The sequence below is a fragment of the Astatotilapia calliptera genome, chromosome 4 (genome assembly GCF_964374335.1).
Source record: "Astatotilapia calliptera chromosome 4, fAstCal68.1, whole genome shotgun sequence".
Classification (NCBI taxonomy): Eukaryota; Metazoa; Chordata; class Actinopteri; order Cichliformes; family Cichlidae; genus Astatotilapia; species Astatotilapia calliptera.
In genome coordinates this window covers 18275386-18297747 of record NC_137425.1, presented here as the reverse complement: position 1 = coordinate 18297747, position 22362 = coordinate 18275386, and the positions used below count along the sequence as shown (strand labels likewise).

The following is a 22362-nucleotide window of genomic DNA, read 5'->3' as shown; positions in this document are numbered from 1 at the left end:
GCAGCACAGAGTGTTTTCTTTTCATGTTTTTAAAATTTCTGGTGCGCGTTTTGTCCTGTCTGGCTTGCCGTAGATACCCGGTCTTGTAGGTCGGGCATGCCCGTGAACCATCCACTGCGAAATCCTCTGCCAGCGCCTTCAAGAGAGCGATTAACGTGCGCTTACAGAGATATGTGACACATACTGCATTAAACGTTGTCTTTCTGTCCAGCGGATAAGCAATAAGTTCAGCAGAAGCGTGCGGAAAATTGCGAGCAGGACCCGAAAAGTGTCCGTCCGTTTTGTCCTACAAAGGCGCGGAGTGTTTGACAGCGGCAGGGCCCAACGGTAGTTAACTGCCTAAGGAGGAGGACGGCATCCAGAGGTCTACATGAAACAATAAAGACGGTCCTCTGTGCAGGAAAACAAGTGCCAACATGAGGAAGGACGTGAGGATACTCCTTGTAGGGGAGCGTAAGTAGCAACTTCTTTAATCTTCACTAGCTAATATGCTAGTAGCTACAGCTACTTTGTATCAGTTACATATCGTGTGATGAGCTGCGAGGGTCAGCGGAATAGCTTCATTATCCCACAGAGCTTGATAATCACACACTTCGACTGGTCCTGTTATTAGAATAAATAGCAGGCTTTGTTTATGTCGAGCGGCCAAATCATTATCACATGGTGCATGACAGCTGCCTTATCAGGTCTTACATGCACTGCTCGGCTCGCTGCTTCTTATTTGAAGGGAAAATATGAGCCAAACAGTCCAGTTTGGAGTATGGACATCACTTTAACTATTTTATGTTGATATCTGTAGAAAATGTTTGTGTACCATTTTTTGGCTTGTGAGTCATTCTCAAAGTATGTGTAATGGGATTCAGGGAGAGTCTGAAACCATGCATGCACAAACAGAACAATTACAAGTCAGTGAGGGTGGTTTAACATATTATTGTAGTATTTGTTAACATGATAGTGATCTGAAGGCAAACCTCTGTGTGTTCTAAAGAGTCCTAAAACAGAATATCAATACTACAGATTAGATGTGATACAAGTATTTGTATTTAAAAAAACAACAAAAAAAAAACTACAGTTGCTTTAATTGGTTAATTACTGTAATTTGGCTTATCGGAGTCAAGCGATGAGGATTTAGGAGGATGTAAACGGAGTTTATTAACTAAAGTGCTCTTAATTGGAATACAGCCTTGGTAAGCAAAGCAGAGAAGTAATTAAGTGGTAATAAACACCCCCAGACATCGGTATAATAAATATGTGAATCATGATTTTTTTTTTGGGCCTCTTTAATTGTATTTTTGTAGGTGACATATTCTGATAGTTCTGTATTATTAAGTGATTGAAGGGCTATTGTGCCGATTAGATGGTGTAAGAGTGTCTGAAAGTTTGAGCTGTGACAAAGATCACAGGAATTCAAAGACTAATGGGAAAACCCTGAAGTTAAGGTCATTCTGTGGTATAAAAAGTTTTGTTGGCTTAAGATAACATAACACATGATAAGATAAGGTAAGAAATACTTTATTCATTTCAAAAGTTGGGAAGTTCTTGTTGAAATGAAACAGTCGATAGTAAAATAGTTTGAATAAACAGAATAAATATTTAAGCTTGTTTAAAAAAAATACAGGAATTATAAAGAAATTTCACATAAAAACTACACAAGAGAAAGAGGGTGAAAGAATCTAAACGCACTGCTATTACAAAAACCTTTATCTCTTATTAAAAAAATATTAACATCTATGTAGTACAATTAGGGCTGCCACAAACGATTATTTTGATAGTCGACTAGTCACCGATTATTTCTGCGATTAGTCGACTAATCAGATCATCATCCATTGGACGTAAAACTACAGCTTATTGCACCAGCAGAATCTGCTCTTATAACTATCATTAGCTTACAGCTTTAAGTGTTTAAGGTCTGTGCTAACTAAAAATAAAGACAAGATGATAGTTTATTAAATTTTAATGAAATTTGCAGATTGTTTCGGTGAAGTTTAATAAACTCCTTGCTATCTAAAATATAACAGGACACCGGAGTATATTCTGGAGCATCTCACACTTCTGATAATCAGCTGTCTGCTTGATGTTTATTCAGCTGTGTAAAAACTATAACTTTAATCTCAGACAAACTGATTTACTCAGGAACAAATAAAATACTAAAAAAAAAAGCCAAACAATAACATTTTAAGTTATCTAAGTGACTCATATATATTTAACCTGAGTAGCGAAAGACGGCGGTGGGTTTGAAAACAATTTGTGGAGAGTCCGGTGTTCTCACGGCGCTAGTGAGCCTAGCCCCCGGCTCGCTAACGAGCTAGTGGGTAACAGATGTCTCCGAAAACGTCGGAGCGCTTTTGAAAATATGTGGTGTCCTGATAAACTGAGCAGATATTTGAGGTTTACACAGCTACATTCTCGCCTGAAAATATGTTAAACGTTTATTTTGTGACCCAGAAAGAATAATAAGAGTAACATTAAAACTAACTAGCTGCCGCCATTGTTGGAAACTGCGCTGGGCCGCGCTATGAATTCTGGGACACAGCTACTTCTTCTTCTTCTTCGGGGTTTAACGGTAGCTGACATCCTTGTACATGCAATGCTGCCATCTTCTGTTTCAGTCCGTTATTACACTCTTAAATCCTGCCACTTATTCCTGCGTCTTTTGTGATCTTACAAAGCTTCAAACGACGCGTCGACTATTAAATCAGTCGTCGACGATTTTGATAGTCGACGTAATCGTGACTAGTCGACAAATCGTGGCAGCCCTAAGTACAATGAAGCAAAATATCTTATTTAATAAGTCAAAATAAAATATAGTTTAATACATTTAGCAAGAAAAAAACTACAGCAAATGAAAATGTTAATGTTCACTGTTTGTCAAATGTTATTTCTTTGTCTTGTAAAATGGTTCACGTAAACTACCTGAAGCCCAAAGTGATCTCCTCACTTTACTCTTGTTTTTTTTTTTTTTTTTTTGGACCCAGAGCTTCAGAACCGGGAAGCTTGAAGCAGAAGATATTAAATAAATCATCCATCCATCCATCCATTTTTCTTCTGCTTAAACAATCAAGGTTCACCTTGCCTATTGCAGCATACATTGGACAGCTTGGCACACTGGCTGCTCATCTATCACAGTGCTTAAATAAATGATTTGAACTTTTATTTTGAAGAGCTGTTTGTTGACCAAATGTGCCAGTTTTACATGGCAGAGGATATTATGGGTAAACAGCTGCATGTTTACAGATCCTGACCTTTTGAAGGACTTTGAAATTACCTGTAAAGCCAGCATGTCCCACCCTGCGTGTTTCACCGTGTCTGTTTGTTCTCTTTTGAGCACACATGTTGACAGTACTATTTATATTCAAGTTGTGGCTCTTCAGGATGGCACACATTGCTACTTTAGGAGAGTTAGTGCTTAAGGAGGTGCAGCCAGAAAGCTACGTGCCAGCCTGTGTGTTATGAAGTTCAGGTTGTGAGATTAACTGTGAACACACCGAGAGGCAAGTGGCAGGGAAACGCAGGGCTGCAGTTTCAAATAATTGCAATTGACTGTTAACTTCTATAAAAATGAACAAATATAAAAAATATGCTGTCACAGGAATCAGCAGTGATGTCAGGGAAGTGGTAGCTTTGTCCAACTCACGATTCAAAAGTAAGTTTGCTGGAAAAAAGCAAATCGCCACATTTCCAAAGCTGTAAAACACTCATGCTTCAGGGTGTTTTGGCTTCATTTATTGCATTGTGGGATTCGACTAATCGTTCAGTCAACACATCATTTCACTCCCAGTCCTTAGATCTAGAGTTTGAGGTTTTTCTTGATAAATACTGCCTGTATTAACAAAATGGCAATGGCCACGTCCTGTGTGTGAGACAGATCATGTTGTTGTCGGCTGTTTACCTTGATTGTTATACATTTATTTTTTATTTTTTGTAAATGTGCAGCCTATCCCAGCGATCGTAGGGCGAGAGGTGGAGCAGACTCTGGACAAGTCTTCAGTTCATCACAGGGCTAACACAGAGAGACAGACAATAAGAACTTAGAATCAGCAATTACCTTAACCCCACTAACTGCATGTCTCTGACTGTGGTTGGAAGCCAAAGTACTCAGAGAGAGCCCACACAGACACGAGGAGAAAATAGGGCTGTGCGACGTGACCAAAATCTCATATCCCAATATAAGAATTCTATCGTCCCGATAACAATATAAATCACAAAAATGTAACATTTTCTGTAAATTCTGTGAATCTCGGGCAGCTCGACTTGCGGGAAGTGTTTCCAGCTGCGCGTCATGTAGCTGTTACCGTCGTTGTTGCTAACCACAACGCATAAAAACAGGCGCTTGTCCGTCTGTAGTGTGGTTATATTAAATATAAGAGAAAGAGAGAACTTTAAGGAAATTAATATAGCCACTCGTAAACAGCCTTTTTTGCGACACCACGAAACAAACGATAGCGTAAAATGACCTTTTTATATCGTCATCCGATATATATCGTTATATCGAACAGCCCTAGGAGAAAATACAAACTCCATACAGAAAGGCTCCGGCCAGATTAACATACAGTGGGGCAAAAAAGTATTTAGTCAGCCACCGATTGTGCAAGTTCCCCCACCTAAAATGATGACAGAGGTCAGTAATTTGCACCAGAGGTACACTTCAACTGTGAGAGACAGAATGTGAAAAAAAAATCCATGAATCCACATGGTAGGATTTGTAAAGAATTTATTTGTAAATTAGGGTGGAAAATAAGTATTTGGTCAATAACAAAAATACAACTCAATACTTTGTAACATAACCTTTGTTGGCAATAACAGAGGTCAAACGTTTACTATAGGTCTTTACCAGGTTTGCACACACAGTAGCTGGTATTTTGGCCCATTCCTCCATGCAGATCTTCTCGAGAGCAGTGATGTTTTGGGGCTGTCGCCGAGCAACATGGACTTTCAACTCCCGCCACAGATTTTCTATGGGGTTGAGGTCTGGAGACTGGCTAGGCCACTCCAGGACTTTCAAATGCTTCTTACGGAGCCACTCCTTTGTTGCCCGGGCGGTGTGTTTTGGATCATTGTCATGTTGGAAGACCCAGCCTCGTTTCATCTTCAAAGTTCTCACTGATGGAAGGAGGTTTTGGCTCAGAATCTCACGATACATGGCCCCATTCATTCTGTCCTTAACACGGATCAGTCGTCCTGTCCCCTTGGCAGAAAAACAGCCCCATAGCATGATGTTTCCACCCCCATGCTTCACAGTAGGTATGGTGTTCTTGGGATGCAACTCAGTATTCTTCTTCCTCCAAACACGACGAGTTGAGTTTATACCAAAAAGTTCTACTTTGGTTTCATCTGACCACATGACATTCTCCCAATCCTCTGCTGTATCATCCATGTGCTCTCTGGCAAACTTCAGACGGGCCTGGACATGCACTGGCTTCAGCAGCGGAACACGTCTGGCACTGCGGGATTTGATTCCCTGCCGTTGTAGTGTGTTACTGATGGTGACCTTTGTTACTTTGGTCCCAGCTCTCTGCAGGTCATTCACCAGGTCCCCCCGTGTGGTTCTGGGATCTTTGCTCACCGTTCTCATGATCATTTTGACCCCACGGGATGAAATCTTGCGTGGAGCCCCAGATCGAGGGAGATTATCAGTGGTCTTGTATGTCTTCCATTTTCTGATGATTGCTCCCACAGTTGATTTTTTCACACCAAGCTGCTTGCCTATTGTAGATTCACTCTTCCCAGTCTGGTGCAGGTCTACAATACTTTTCCTGGTGTCCTTCGAAAGCTCTTTGGTCTTGGCCATGGCGGAGTTTGGAGTCTGACTGTTTGAGGCTGTGGACAGGTGTCTTTTATACAGATGATGAGTTCACACAGGTGCTATTCATACAGGTAACGAGTGGGGGACAGAAAAGCTTCTTACAGAAGACGTTACAGGTCTGTGAGAGCCAGAGATCTTCCTTGTTTGAGGTGACCAAATACTTATTTTCCACCCTAATTTACGAATAAATTCTTTACAAATCCTACCATGTGGATTCATGGATTTTTTATTCACATTCTGTCTCTCACAGTTGAAGTGTACCTCTGGTGCAAATTACTGACCTCTGTCATCATTTTAAGTGGGGGAACTTGCACAATCGGTGGCTGACTAAATACTTTTTTGCCCCACTGTACATGGAGTTTAACTCAGGAGCTTTTTTGCTGTGAGGCAACAGTGTGGACTACCACACCTTAACATCTTAAATCCTACTAAATCTACACTAATTTGAGTTTAAAACTACTCATTTACATGACTTTGCATGACTTTACTTTCATCATTTCTGGATGTTTTATTCACATAACAGTGTAGCTCTTTGACCTGCCTTTCCAGTGCAGGCCTATTTGCAGACTGCGTTACCTCTCGATGTTCTGGATTCACTGGATGGTGGCCTTTAGTGAGCGCTCAGCTGTGATCGGTGGCACTTGGCTGCAGCTCTTCAGCTGCTCTTATCTGTTCCTGTCATTTCACACATCACCAGGATCTGTCATGAAAATGGCAGAGCGTTTTTGCATGTTAATGACCCTGTTCTGTCTTTTTCTTGTTGTGCTCTACAGCTAAGGTGGGGAAGACGTCCCTGATTATGTCTTTAGTCAGTGAGGAGTTTCCAGATGAGGTATGTGTGATGAGGCACTGTGGTTATGGTTAAAAGCCTCCTTTTGAAGGTTCACTGTTGACCGTCATTTTATCATTGTTTGACATCATTGTCCTGTTTTCCAGGTTCCACTCCGAGCTGAAGAGATCACCATCCCAGCCGATGTCACCCCGGAGAGGGTGCCCACACACATTGTGGACTACTCGGGTATCTCCCCCCTTTACACACAGTCTTTCAAACTGACACAAGAACAGTGTAGCTAATAAAAGAAGCCCATTCAAATCCTTCCGATACAAGGAAGTATTGAGTGTTCAGCTGACATCATTTTGTGCGTGGCTGCACCTCTTATCTGTTCCACTGGGTTTCAAGATGTAGGTCATGAAAGTGTCTCCATTTTTATTTGAGAAAAACAAAGTGAGCACAAGAGGTGTTAGGTAACATAATACTGTACTAATTTTCCTTTTGCACAGAAGCAGAGCAGTCAGATGAGCAGCTGTATCAGGAAATATCAAAGGTCGGTGTTATTTCATTCTTGCTTTGCCCTGTTTGTGCTGCATATTGTTGATGTGTGCTTCATAAGGTGATGTTGCTTTTTCTCTTCTTAGGCTAATGTGATCTGCATAGTTTACTCAGTCAACAACAAGAAGTCGATTGAGAAGGTGAGCCTGGTGTCAGCGTCCTTATGTTTTATATTACTCTTGTTTGGCTCGACTTGCTTTTTCATCTCGACATAAGTTGGTTTCTTTGTAAGAAGTTGGCAAAAGCTGGTTGCTGTTATTATTTTACTGTCCATAAACAATCTTTAATGTTATCTTGGGGTGACGCCAGAGAAGAGTAATGGATGTAGTGAAGGAGGACATGCAGTGGTTGGTGTGACAGGGTGAGATGAAGGCGTCCCCTTAAGGGAGAAGCCAAAAGAAGAAGTTATTTACACTAAAGCTCACATTCATCCTTTCACACACACAAAAATGAAGCTGTTTTAGAATCAGAATCAGAATACTTCATTAATCCCATTTGAGATATACAGCACTACCTCCTGAGCCAGCAACAACTCCAATACCATTAAACACCACGGTGGTCACTGGCATCCCTCATAATAAAAGTCAGATCATATTTCACCAGGTAAAAGCTTTTAATGTGACACTGCGGCAGAAATGTTTGATTTGCACTTCCAGTAGCTTTTACTGGGATGGTTGCCATAGACACAGACTGAATTACTCTGCAAATATATTGCAGTACTTTCATCAGACTGGGTTACCTTTGTTATTCCAGGCATGTATTTAAATGAAAACCTTTGTGTTGGTGCTGCATGTTTGTCATTGTGTGTTCCTTCCCCAGGTGACGAGCCACTGGATTCCTCTCATAAACGACAGAACGGACAAAGACAGCAGGTGTGTACGTCAGCTAACGGTTATTTTTATCATCAGCTCATCTACCGACCGTTTTCTTACTTAACTTATTCAGTGTTTGGTCTATACAGTGTCAAAAATTGTAGTTTAATTTTTCTCTTCTTCCAACCAGAATAAACACGTTTACAGTTTTTTTTTGTTTTTTTTTTTTAATGAGGCTGGAAAATCCTTCCCTTTAGATATCTGCAACCAACTGCAGATTTTAAAGCAATGATTAAAACACATGATCTAATTAGCTTTAGTCTGATTTTCTGTTGATTGGCTGATTGTTGCTGCTCTGTAATAAATGGCTTCACTGCAGGGTGCCACTGATTCTTGTGGGGAACAAGTCAGACCTGGTGGAGCACAGCAGCATGGAGACCATCCTGCCAATCATGAATCAATACCAGGATATTGAGACGTGTGTAGAGGTAAAGCAAAAGTGATACAAACAGACACACACACTTGGACTCATACTATGATTGGGTCTATTGAGGCTGTTTGGAGGTCCCACTCAGTTAAATGTCAAAGTCTGATGAAACTGTTGAGAGCAGTGAAACTGCAAATAAAGTTTAAAAGGCTGATTGAAAATCCAATACTGGCAGAGTGTGTCAGAGTGAGACAACCTGTGCGGAGGACAGATTGACCCCCAGCTGCTCTTAGAGTGCAATCCAGATCCTGACTGCACATACACTCTGAGACCTGAATAGATTTATATTACCACGCTCCGGGGCCACGGCCTGCTGACTGACTGTGAATGTGCCGTGAGGCTCGGCTGTCATGGAGCGAGGGAATGGGAATCTGCCTCCCTCTGCGTTTATTCAAATTTCCCTCTGCCGCCTGCGACGGCTCGGTCCTGCCCTTCTGAGCTGGCTTAGTTACGAGGTTAAAAGAGGGACGCATGGTGGACGTGAGGGACAGCACATACACAGTGGGAACAGACTGGGGTCAGTCACTCTGCTATGAGAAATATGTGATCCTGTGAGGTGCTTAGATTTCAGATATAACTGTGTCAAAAATAAAAGCAGCAGCACAGTTTAAAGTACAGTCTTTATGAAGCTTTTTAGAAAATCATGTTTAAGATAAAAGTCTGCATTTACTCAACCCCCCCAAATGAGATGGTTTTTAAGGGGAAATGATCAGAATTATTTGGACAGTAAGCTGCATTTTAAGTCAGTTTTTTATATGGACTGCAGTACCCCGTATAATGTTCAGAATTTCCATCCTTTAGTATTACCTACTTCATGCATTCAGCTTTTTTTCTATTCATTTATTTTTTGTTTATTGGAAACCATTCATAACAACATGGTAACCTGAGCTGCACAGTGGGTCAGTGGTTAGCTCTGCTGCCTCACGGTTAGGGCTCTGGGTTCAAACCTCCGGCTAATGAAAAGCATGTTCTGTCAGCCATGCCTTCGTCATACCCATCATACTCTTGGAGAAGAGATTCTCAATCTCAAGAGTTTCACTTCCTGGTAAATAAAAGTTTAAAATAAGGCGGCCTGTTTTTCTCTCAGTGCTCTGCAAAAAACCTGAAGAATATCTCCGAGCTGTTCTACTACGCCCAGAAGGCCGTTCTCCACCCGACAGGACCCCTGTACTGCCCAGAGGAGAAGGAGGTGGGTTCTGACTTGTTGAACACAGGTAGCTTTAATGGAAATGTTGGTTTGCAGCTTTCAGAAACCTGGTGGAGTTACCTGTGGAAACTATGGGCAGCCGTGTCAATCTGTTGGCAACCAATCGCAAGGAAGTTTTAAGTGCATCCTCTTTGTGACCGATTTCAGCTGGCAACAAGTAGCAACCACTCACGAGCAGACTAGAAAAGATTTTTCACTAGGTCGTCAGGGATACACCGACCAGGCTGCAGGTCTGAGACGGCATTATCCTTTGATTACACTCGTCATAAACTCTGCAACTGTGCAAGAATCACCTAAATCTGTTCTTCATGTATTTTATCCTCACTGTGGCCTGTTTTTATGTTGGAGATCAAGAGTAAAGCTAAGGAAATAAGAAAAGCAGATTTAAATCTTGGTGCATCATAGAAGTGCATTTTGTCTCCTAAAAAATGGTTTTTCTCCTGTATTACAGCTGAAGCCTTCATGCATTAAGGCTTTAACCAGGATATTTAAAATCTCTGACCTGGACAATGACGGCACCCTTAATGACAGCGAGCTCAACTTCTTTCAGGTAATGTTTTCCTCTTTAATAACATCAGCGTCTGTTTGTTAGATTGTGAGTACTGAGACGGTGTAAGGTTCAGCGTTGGTCTGTTTGTATATGAGGAAAACAACCTGTAACAGGTTTAGGGAGATGGGCTTTGACATGAAACGATGTGCTCATAACAACACATGTCACAGCAGCAGCATCTGAAAACTGCATATATGTTGTGTATGCATGTAGAGAACATGCTTCAATACACCACTGGCACCCCAGGCGTTAGAGGACGTAAAGAACGTGGTCAGAAGAAACATGATGGATGGAGTCAAAGACAACGGGCTCACGCTCAAAGGTCGGACACTGCCCCGTTCTTCCTTTGTTTTTATGTGTTTCTCATACTTGGTGGCTTTGTGAACATAATTTGTACTGTCTGAATCACTTTTCTGAGTGTTCACCCTCTCTCTCAAATTGTGTCCACTTTTTTTCTTTTTCTTTTTTTTTAATTGCAGGCTTCCTCTTCCTGCACACCCTCTTCATACAGCGAGGTCGGCACGAGACCACATGGACCGTGCTGAGGAGGTTCGGTTATGACGACGACCTGGAGCTCACGCAGGAGTACCTGTTCCCCCTGTGAGTGCAGATTAGTTTGCATGTCACTTTGAGAGGTGTTCAATTTAAAGCAAGAAGTGGAGAAAAAAGCAGGTACCTGAATAAAACCAGAAAGCTGCAAATTCACCAAAACGTATGTTTTTCTTCCTTCTCTTTATACCAGGATAAAGATCCCTCCAGACTGCACCACGGAGCTTAACCACAACGCTTACCTCTTTCTTCAGAGTGTCTTTGACAAGCATGACAAAGTGAGTGGTCATGTTTGTTTTGTTTGTTGGTTTGTTTTTTCCCTTAGCACTTTTATTTCCATATTTACGACTAGATTTCAGCAAGATGAACCTTTCTGTGCTCAGTTGAGTTTGTGTGTGTTTGTCTCTGTGGTCTTCCAGGACAGAGACTGCGCGCTGTCGCCAGAGGAGGTGAAAGACTTGTTCAAAGTGTTTCCCTACATGCCCTGGGGTCCAGATGTAAACAACACAGTTTGCACTAATGAACAGGGATGGCTCACATACCAGGGATACCTCTCCCAGTGGACGTGAGTGTGCATATTGTTACGCATCTGTTTTAACTTCATGCACCCTGAAAAACTTCACGCTGGGACAGATTAACAGGCACTTCTCAGTCATGTAAAATCTTCTCACTTCTCTTCCTTTCCTTTGGTAGGTTAACAACATATCTGGATGTGCAGCGTAGTTTGGAGTACTTGGGCTACCTCGGCTACTCTATCATCTATGAGCAGGAATCCCAAGCGGCTGCAATTACAGGTAGGTAGAGGTGGGAAGTAATAAAGTACAGATGCTTTGTTACTGTACTTAAGTACAATTTTCAGGTATTTGTGTTTTACCTGAGTAGTTTTTTTGTTTTTTACTCCCAACATTTTTAAATAAATATCTGTACTTTCTAGTCTTTACATTTTAAAAACAGGCTCATTACCTTTGGTTTTAACGCATTTGAGTTAATATTTTGTCACTGCAAACCTCCAAACATCAAACACGTTTGAGCCTAAACAGAAACGGATTAAAGGCAGCCCTGTTTGTTTATTAATCAGCAGAGGATGTCTCATAAAAAGAGATGACGCGTGCCAAAGTCAGGGGTTAAAGAGAGGGTGTTTTTATTGAATTATGTATTTATTGCCGCAACACTGGAACGACTCCAGGTGTCTGTAAGTTGTGGCTGCGCTGCTTCGCATCTAGCTAGCTCTACTGATGAGGGAGAATAAAAGGAGTGGCAGGTAATTTCAAAAGCAGTGTTTTTATCAGCTCAACAAACATCAGCAAAATCACATATAGGGTCTGTACATGTGACATATATATTTTTAAATTATTATTGAAAAACATGCTGCAAATCAAACTGAGGTAGACTGTGCTTTTTAAAGGTTGCATGAAAATCCTCTGCAGGTTAGTGCAGGATAAACAGGTTAGTTTGCAGTACTGTGATGGATTTAGAGTTAAGTATAGCCTGTGACTGCTGCACAGTGGCTGTGGAGTCATAGTCAGAGTTAGGTTACATCAAGTGTAGCAGAGATTCATTTATGGAGTCCAATATAAAGACAGCATAAGCAGTGTACTGTCAGTGTAGAGGATGGAAATCAGCCAGGACAACTCGTGAAACATCTGCTGACATCTGGTTGAATTCAGTCGTGTCCATCCACAAAGAGCAGCAGGTCAGCTGATCACAGTCTGTACACGAAGAAAATTTACTGCAGCGCACAGTAGAAATCGTTGAGTTTTGATCCATTACTGCTGATTTTAGGGATCCTGCTGAATCCACTTTATCCCCTCATTGTGCTCATTTTCCTGTTTTGAGGCAAAGTCACCATCTACAATGTAGGCAACAGAAAATAGAGAGATGCATGTTTTTATTTTCCTTTTTTTATTTTTATTTTCCAAGCTGAGTATAATTAAATTAAATTGTATTCGCATGTATGTTATTTCATCATTATGTTAAAATAGCACAAGGTTCAGTTCACAAAAAAGAAACTTCCTCCAACGAGCTCATTTTACTTACCTTGAGTACATTTCAGATCCGGTTAAGTACAGAATCTCTGTACTTTTGCCAGCTTTGTATATTACTAATTGTATTATAAAGCTACAAGAAAAATGTTTCCTTTTCCTTCAGTGACCCGTAACAAGCGCATTGACCTGCAGAAGAAGCAGACCCAGCGCAGCGTCTTCCGCTGCAACGTTTTAGGAGCACGGGGCAGCGGGAAGAGCGGCTTCCTCCAAGCATTTCTCGGCAGGAACCTGCAGGTCAGTGGAAATCATTAACAGAAAGCCTGTTAAACTTTATGAAACATGCTAATTCTGCAGCTATCGCAACTGTTTCCGATATGTACAAAATAAAGTGGGATGTACGAAGTGAATATAGGTACAGATCTTACAAATGGTGAGTAATAAAAAAAAAAAAGGTTAATTTTCAGGACTTTTACATTAACTTGTCAGCATTTAAGGATAATGGTCACCATGATGAGGAAGCCTAAATTCTAACCAATGCAAAGCTCGTAATTAAGCCATTTTTTCCTACCCTGTCTACATGGAGCACATCACAGGAGGACTTGCAGCTCTGTTGATTTTGCTTACAGATCCAGTGTTGAATGTGAACTCTGTTTCACTTTCAACACTGGATCAAAATTTTATTATCATCATCATCTGTCACTGATTGATGGATGGCACTCAAGAGTCACACATGCACACTTTGACTCTGAATTGGATAAGAGGAAGAGACTGGATGGATGGTTCTGTGCATTTTTACACAGCTTGGACCCCTAATAACATTTTGCCGTTCTTAATGAGATTATATTCATAATCTAAATCATCAAAAATTAACTACATAATGTAAAATAAAGGATTTTCCCCCCTAAATTAAATAAATAAATAAAACAATAGTGTTGACGGGCGACACTGGCTTTGCTTTCCTCCACAGCGACAGAGGCGGATTAGAGAAGAGCACAAGTCCTTCTATGCCATCAGCACGACTTACGTTTACGGTCAGGAGAAGTACCTGCTGGTAAGATCCATTTACTCTGAGGAGTCATCAGCTGCTCGCTGGATTACTGTTACATAATCTGAGTGCTTTACTGAGTTTCAGCATTACAAATGTTAATCCCTCCGTCTGCACGCTCTGTTGCTCCGTCCCTGCTCCCTGCCCTGCCTGCTCACTACAAGCTCCACGAGGTGATGCCGGATATTGACTTCCTGACGGAGACGGACTTGGCCTGTGATGTGGTCTGCCTGGTGTACGACGTCAACAATCCTCGCTCGTTTGAGTACTGCGCAAAAGTGTACAAGGTGTGTAAACTGAGAGCGTCTTATCAGGCCTTATTTTAAAAGTCTTGCCTCCTGACACGGAGTTCTTGTGTTTGGCAGCAATACTTCATAGACAGCAAGACGCCGTGTGTGGTGATAGCCGCCAAGTCGGACCTGCACGAGGTGCGGCAGCACTACAGCCTGTCGCCGCATGACTTCTGCCGGAAACACAAGCTCCACCCACCCCAGCCTTTCACCTGCAGCACGAACGAAGCACCCAGCAAAGACATCTACACTAGACTCACCACCATGGCCATGTACCCGTAAGCATTAAAATTCAGCTACAGTCTTCACTGTTTCTTTCCCACTTATGCTTCTTTTACCTCTCTTGGGTGATTTTATGACATTTAGCACTCAGTGATGTTAGGAAAATGAATACTAGCCGCCTTCAATGTGTTGTGTAGCACTGAAACTTTACAGTTTAGACCTTAACCCAATGATTTTTGCAATCATTCGATCACACCGGTCAGTACGCGAAGACTTGACACTCTGAAATACACTGCAGCCAGTTCTTTCATTTATGGGCCCTGCAGGGTGTCCTAAGTCCTCAAAGCTCTCTGAGCAGATTGGATTTCAGTAGCTTAATTAATTGGCACTTAAGGGATGTGCCCGTTAAAGCTCATTGTAGCAGCCCACAAATCCTATTGGCTAAAATCTGAAATCATTGGATCTGCTGCGCTCTAGAGCATTAGTCTGAGTAGATTTAAGCAGAAGTGCTTACTGAAAGGCGACTTTCTGCTGAGAGCCAGAGAGTAGACTGCTCCGGCGACTTATCGTTAACTCAGTTATTAGACGAAATAGAATAAAGTCTGAGCTTTAAACTCAGCGCTGTGTTGATTTTTTACTTTGATTTTAATCGTACAGCGCTTGGTAATTGTAGCATTATCATGCATGCTGTGTGGTAAACTCTCAGGCTTCCTGTACAACTCTACAAAACTGCCCGGATCTTCACTGTGTAGCGTAAATGTTGGTAAGTTTATTGTGTCAAACCAATAAGCTCCCATCACTCAGGCGTCAGTAGTTTCTAAAGGTGTTTAACACCTACATTTTAATGCGTAGCAAGTTCAGTGATTCAGCTGTCTCAGCAGTGAAGCTGCAGATAGTTTGTTTGGTCAGCTGAAACCACTGTGGCTGTCTGTTATTTACAGGTGACTGTGGTCTCTGAAAACTCGTATCGCATAAGCCACGTTTTTCTCTGGTTTTAGCTGCCTCTGAAATATCTAAAAGTAAAAGCAGCTGACAAAACGTCAGTCTGAGATTGTTTTAGTTGTGATGTCTGTTTTGTGGTTTTCCCTCCTTTCCTCTCGTTTTGTGTTACAGATATCAGTAATTCTATTCCATTGGATGAAAGTAAGAGTTTGAGGTAACCAACAGCAGTGCAGGTTTCATATTACAGTGAAGGTCATGCTTTGATGTAGTTTAGCAGTTAAACAAATGTAATTGCTTTTCATCTGTCAGGCTTTGGTCCCTCCTCCTGTGAGTGTGTGTCCTTCTGTGTTTGTGTGTGTTGGCGTGGTGGTGAATACACGCATTTCTGTGTATCTTTCTGCAGCCACGCCCGTCTCCACTGCATGTGTGCCTGCAACAGGTGCACATATTGCCTCTGTCAGAACCTCCTCAAGTTGGAGCTGCTGCGCAGCATTAAGGCCCAACTCCGCACGGTCGTGTTCAACAGGTTCATACACAAAATAAACTCTAGTGTTTAACATGGACTCATTCCTCCTCTCTGTCTCCGATCCTGGGGCTGGACCTCCACGATGGGACGCAGAGAGGCTTTACCCAAGCTCACTAACACTGGTGGTAGTGACAGCTCCTCTGCTTTCCCTAAGTGTTCCCCACTGGTTCAGTTTACACTGCATATCAACTGTAAGGAGAGGGGGACACCATTATTGGTTTTACGTTATGTTTAAATATTTCTGCTGATAAATTATTGGCTTTTCCTGCCACGGTTGGGTTATAGTACTCGTACAGAGCAGGCTGTTCTCTGCTCAATGAGAAACACAGTGATGAAGTCGTTAGCAGTAGTAAAGTTAATAATAATATAGTTAACAGTTAATCTCTGTTATCAAATGATGATCGTGTTTCCCAGAGGTCATTGTTTCAGCTGAATAAGAGCTGAAGGTCTTTTAAATCTTCTGCACCGTGTGGGAAAATGCGTCCTCAGACTTTCTCAGGCAGGTCGTCAGGGATGCGTAGAGTTAGCAGCTGTAGCAATGACACAAAAACCAGCTGCTTGACTGTCGATGCAGTTGTGTGTGGATTTTGTGCTATTCAAGCTTAAACTGTGACGTCAGTTTATCTCTATCAGCTGCAGACAGATTCTGATGCTGCAGATGGTTCATTTCCTAAAATTCCAGAAGTTCTTTTTCCAACTTTAAAATCATAACACATTTGGAATAATATTACATCAATTTACATGCAGCATATTGACTATTCTCACATTCACTGACACAGGCCAGACACAACTGTCTGTAGACCCTAACGGCCTGCTGTCTTCGCTCAGCATTTCTCTGAATGAATTAATAAAAGTCTTGTTAAAAGCTCTTAAGCAGGAACTCTTTGCTTGTGATTTAGGACTGCTGGGAGTAACTTCCCTATAAATGATGTCAGATATCTCGCTTTCTGCTCCAGCTCCAGGCAGCCGAGTCGCTCTCTGTACAGTCTGACACGGCGAGCTGTGACGGTGCTGTGCCAGCTAACAAACAGCGTGGTAGCCAGGGAGGTACCTGTGTGACTGTGTTGCGATGCATGATGCTTGCACCACAAACTCGGCTCCTAATACTGACTCCCACACTAACATGCAGTAAAAGAAACTTCAGCCCCAGTTAACTGATCGTTTTATATTTGTGAATTTTTTTAAAACTAAAGAACAGAATTTTTATGTTGGCCTGAATTTTGAATGATAAAAAAGGAACTTTGATGATTCCAGGTGTGTATTAGAGCTTTTCTCCGAGTCACGTGTGCCCCCTCCTGTCCTGCAGTGGATATGCAGACAGTAAATCTGACTAACAGGCTTTGTGTGCACAAAATGAGAAACAACCAATTTCTTTGGTTTGTTTGTGGTTCAAAATGAAAACGTCATTGCTCTCTACATGTTTGCATGTTTGATTTCATTCACAGAGAAGTATGTTAAAAAGCAAAAGCCTGTTACGTCTGTTTCCAGCTCCTCTTTCAGCTGTTTGATTATTTGTGACGTTTTCAGCCTCATTTTGTTTCCATTTCCATTCTTAACCTTGAAGTCTGCGCCCACAGGAGAGACATTAGTCTGAAAAGCATCGCTCTTAATGGGCAAAATAAAAACTAAACCAGTCTGTTTCTTGTCCTCCTGAAGGGTTAAGACTTGATGAACTGATGTTTGAAATCAAATGTGTTTAAATGATTGAATTTGATTGTTTTTGTTCTTCTCCAATTACTCGGTCATTTCATCCTGTTTTCCCCTCCTGTCTTCTATTTCTTGTCTTTGTGTTCTTCCTTCCACTCTGTAGGTGTTCACGCACACGTTTGTGGCTGCCCCTCATCCTCTTCCTCTTGCATGTGTTCACTCTCTGCTAATCTGCATGGCTCACCTGTTCACTTCAGCCTCTGTACTTAAAGGGCATGCCTCAGTCCTCTGTGAAATACTGCCATCTGCTGGCAGCTGGGGAAGGTTCTGCATCTGTCTGTACAGTGTAGTGAGCTTGGTGTTTGAATTTAATGGTGCAGGTTTGCTGAGCTACACTGCGGGTGTGAATGTGTTTAAATGTGTTTTGAGTGCGTACGTTTCTAATTTTTGTAAATTATCGTTAGTCACTCAGGCAGGGCTAGATGAAGTGTTGCACCCAACAACTAACCCTTGTGTCGACATCGTCTCTGGGAGTTGTTATCAGTGACCTTAATCAGGCAGAGTGAGGGCCTGACAACCTAAAATCTAACATTAAAGGAACATTTCAGCTCTGATTGATTACAAGCATCGAGATTAAGGTGCATTGAGCCAAAGTGCTCATTAAGATTAGAAATTAACTGAGTAACAAGTACAGACCATCCTTTATACTCTGTTGTTAAAGAATCTAACACGCCAAGAACACAAACTATTATTTTATTTGGTAACAAACTATACAGCTTGTTTATTGTGTGTTTGTGTGCTTTTGTTTGAGATATGAAATGAAAGTGGGTCAGGTATCGTGATTGTGTTCAAGCTTTTGTTTCAGAGGTGGCGTTTGGCCTACTTTTCGGACTCGGTGGAGCTGGGCGATACAGATGACTTTTTAGTATTTTGTTTATCTTATTGGTGCATTTTATTGTATTTTTGTCATTGTTATAAATAAAAACTTTTTTCCTTTTTTTTTTTTTTTTTTTTTAAAAAGAAGAAGAAATAACCAAAATAACTACTTCACATCAACTAAAAGGGAAAATATATTTTGCTGAAAAAGTGTATTAAATAGTTTTTACTGTTAAAGAGGATATAATGTAATATAGAACCAAGTATATACAGTATGCACCACATATATGTGGCCATTTCCTCATTCTATGTAAAAACAGTTCCCACACACATAGTATTTTTCGGCTTCAGTCTCCCTCGTGAATATTTCCGGGTTTTTTTTTTTTCTTCGTCTCCTGTGATTAAAGACTATATTTTTAAGTGCTGTTGGGTCAGACCAAACCTGACTATATTCTTTTTAGCTCAAACAAGTGTTTAAAAAGCAAACAAAAAAAGACCAAAACGCGAATGTTTTTCTGAGCAAACAGGATATTAGGATGGCTGGAAATAGATTTTCTACCAGTAGCCGCCCATAGACTGTGTTTGCAGGCCTATTTATGTCAATGAGTTGATGGTCAGATAACCTATAAAGATAGCCATCACCATTTCCTACTGATTCAGACTACAAAACCACAGTTGAAAATTTTTTTAAGTAAATGCCTGCACAGACCAGCATCGTGTGACCGGACCACAGGCACGGTGTAGAGTCCACACAGAAACGGAGTTTTGATGGAAGTTTGGTAAAAGCAAACGACAGCAGTGCAGATGCAGACCCCGTGTAAACTGTAGTCTGTAAAGGACGTGCATCCTTCCTTTATTCGACGCCAGAAACAAAGGATAAACTCTTAGGGACAGAGTCTACATTTTATTTCTACAGCAACAACTGTTGTTGTGAAATCACAACTACAGTTGCCTCACGGTGCTTTATATTCCAAGGTAAACCCTACAATAATACAATAAAAAAACTAGAAGACCCCAACAATCATATGACACCTTATGAGCAAGCGCTTTGGCAACAACGGGAAGGAAAAACTAGCTTTTAACAGGAAGAAGAGTAAGATTCTTAACGGTCTTATGAAAACATCCGTCCAGATTCCTCACGTGACAACATGCTGTCATTACTTTCACCTCGCTTCCTTGAAGAAGAGATTCTTCTGATAAGATGACAGCTTGAGGGCCACGTGCAGGTTTCCTGCTGTGCAATACTTATTTGCATATATCCCGTAGCTATGGCAACTCAGTTAACAGGTAACTGTGCGTGTCATGACGTGCTGCATGTTAATTGCAATTATGAGAACCTGTGTAAGTGATTTCACTAAATGAATGAACAATGACTAAAGTATAAACACGTGTTTAAAAATAGATGTTGGCATATATTGTATGATGGAGTATGAATTATCTGCCTAGCAACCAAGCAAACATCGTTTACTATGCCAACACCAATTTGTGTTTAAAACATGTTTACAGAAAGTTTTGATGTTCAGTAAACTGCGCCTTCTTTAAAAAAAAATCCCTAGAAAGAAAGTGTTAGCTGGTTGTTAGGGAAAATGTTTCTCGTAGAAACCACTGCCGCCCCTGAAAACTTCCGCTGCATTGTGGAGGATGCTTGAACCGGGTTTCATGCTTTAATCACTAACTGAGCGGTTCTGGCTGTGATAAATGTGTTGATTGTTTAACAAATTCAAAGTATCTCCCTGCTTCACCTGCTGCATTTGACTCCTTTTGTGACTGTGTGAGAGGCTGCCTGGTTGGGTGGAGTTTGTGGGGTGGGGGTGGTGGTGAGGCAAGCTGCCTGCTGTCAGAGGACGATTTCAGCCTGAAGCAGCAGGTTTCAGCCATCTCCATCGTGGAGGTGGGGTCCATCTTTTATGGAGGCCTCCGCTGAACCAGTAATTCCTCCACAAAGGTAACAACAGAAATCATAGAGAGAGGGGATGTTTGATTTTTATACCCGTGGAAGGATGGGCGAACACTCCATGCATGTGACTGTATCTCATAATGGCAGCAGGTTTATCAGGTTTTGACCTATAAGAGTCATGTCGATATCTACTGCCAGAGGCGTTTTCCTCTTTTTTTCAGTAGATGGAGCATGAGTCTGGCTTTTCTTTGGATCCTACGGGAGTAACAGGACATTTGAAGGGTTGAGTGGTGACGTGTCTGTCCCCAGATCAGCTTCTCAAATTTCTGATGAAGCTGTACAATCAGTATATTATGTATACGGGGCACTTGGGTTACTCCCTTTCTCCTCCCTCCTCCTCCGTTGCTTTTACCTGTCATTGCAGGCTGCATAGTTCACCTTGTTTTTCCTTCCAGCTCAGTCTGTTGTTTTAGAAGTGTTAACGCAGTTCTATGAAGCTCAGGTGGTGTCATGTACACACATGCGCTTAATCTTAAAATAATGCGTTGCCTACCTCATTGTTGCCACAGGTATATTTAGGTGTGAGATTTATTTCACTCTACGCCTCATTTAAATTAAAGCGCTCTGTATCAAAACTGTTCTCTGCCCTTTGTGAGAGGAGATGAAGCCAAATTATAGAGAAATGATCCAATCAGCAGCACTAGAAATACCAAATTTATTTAGTTTAGACACCACCTGGGCTCCATATAATTTTAACAATCCTTTAAGGTACATAGCAGGTGCTTCTTTAAGACTCTGCTCTTTCCCTTTTTTACGTATCCCAAACTGAAACAAACAATGACAAGAGAAGCCATGTGTTTCCCTTTCATGCTGCCATGAGAGGATCCTTGGATTCGTCATATGTGGTCAGGCTTTGGGAAGTTTTCACCCAGAGGGGGAAACACATGACTTTGTTGTGTCATTTGGCAATTTCTCTCGTTGTGGTTTTACGAGCAGATGGAAAATGTGGCACTAGATTCGTCATTGTGTTTTAAGCTGCTCCCCTTTTCTGCTATTCATGTATTTTCCCAGCCTCTCACCTGCTCTCTGTGTGTTTCCTGCTTCTTCTCTCAGACACATGGCTCAGGCAGACCTGAAGAACTCCACCTTTTGGCTGAGGGCGAGCGTCGGCGCCACAGTGTTTGCCGTGCTGGGCTTCGCCATGTACAGAGCGCTTCTCAAACAGCGGTGATCAGACAGAACCAGACTTCCCCTCTCTGGTCCTTCTGTTGACTCTGCCCCTTCTCCTCCCACCACTCATACCTGGGGAAAGAAAAGACTCACAAAGACGGCCTGACCCACCAGCCAGGCCTCATTTCTTGGTCACCATGAACAAACGTGCAGACTTATAGGTACCTTTTATATAAGGGAGTGTGGTGTTTTTCTCCTTATGTTTTGAAGAGGGGGGCAGGTTACGTTTGAAACATCACCTCGGTTTGTAAATGCTGGCGTCGTTTGGTCTGTTGGTTTAGTCTAGGTGAGATTAGACATGAGTAGTCAGCTGGTCCAGTCCTCTTTTTAATTCCCCCACCTCCTCAGGTCAGTATAATTAGATATTTGGACACCAGAGAGAGGCAGACATCCACAGATCCACCACAAAGGGACTTGAATCTGTTTATAGATGTGCATATGCAGGTATTATGTATGTATTCCTTTAAAAAAACATTTTAGGATCAAAGCTAAAGCCAGAACAGGAGGCGATGGGACAAAGAGCGCTGCATCTAACACTAAAAAGGTCACGGATGCCGTGCACTTGTTTATTTTGTGTGTTTAATTTATTAACCTGTTTCTCTCTCTCGTCTGTTTTCCGAGTGCACCGCATGAAACTCTGGGATTTTTTTCTTTTTCATGTGTTTTTGTATTTAGTATTATCGAAGCCATTTTCATGGTGAACGACTACCTGCTTTCTGTTTTTATTTTTGTTTTTCTGCCTTTTGAATAAAGCTTTTTTCCTCCTTATATTTTTATGAAGTTAGACGCACCGTTTAAACCAGGCATCATTATATTAACAGCTGTTCGCCCTTTTCCCCACTTTGAGTCTTGTCATTCTTCATCTTCGGCATTTTTAATAACGACTTGTGCCGTACGGATGCTGGTGGACAAGGAGAAATGAAATGGTTTTAAATATCTGTAATAAATGACCTTTACACCCACT

At 41.6% G+C, this 22362-nt stretch overlaps 1 protein-coding gene across 4 annotated transcripts; it reads left to right on the top strand.

Annotated features, from left to right (window-relative positions):
* The first annotated feature begins 54 nt into the window (after positions 1-54).
* On the top strand, positions 55-22360 carry rhot1a (ras homolog family member T1a). 4 transcript variants are annotated; one of them, XM_026165186.2, is made up of 20 exons: positions 55-453; positions 6577-6635; positions 6740-6821; positions 7088-7128; positions 7220-7273; positions 7953-8005; positions 8325-8433; positions 9520-9621; positions 10091-10189; positions 10403-10511; positions 10669-10789; positions 10932-11016; positions 11158-11303; positions 11432-11532; positions 12887-13017; positions 13691-13774; positions 13933-14055; positions 14134-14336; positions 15626-15748; positions 21282-22360. In XM_026165186.2, exons 1-20 carry the CDS (start codon positions 417-419, stop codon positions 21397-21399), a joined length of 1980 nt encoding a protein of 659 aa, XP_026020971.1. In that variant the 5' UTR covers positions 55-416; the 3' UTR covers positions 21400-22360. The 4 variants fall into 4 exon arrangements, with proteins under 4 accessions (XP_026020971.1, XP_026020970.1, XP_026020972.1 ...); XM_026165185.2 differs by having other exon boundaries at positions 7085-7128; XM_026165187.2 differs by lacking the exon at positions 21282-22360 and adding an exon at positions 17559-17723 and having other exon boundaries at positions 7085-7128.
* Positions 22361-22362: the final 2 nt, after the last annotated feature.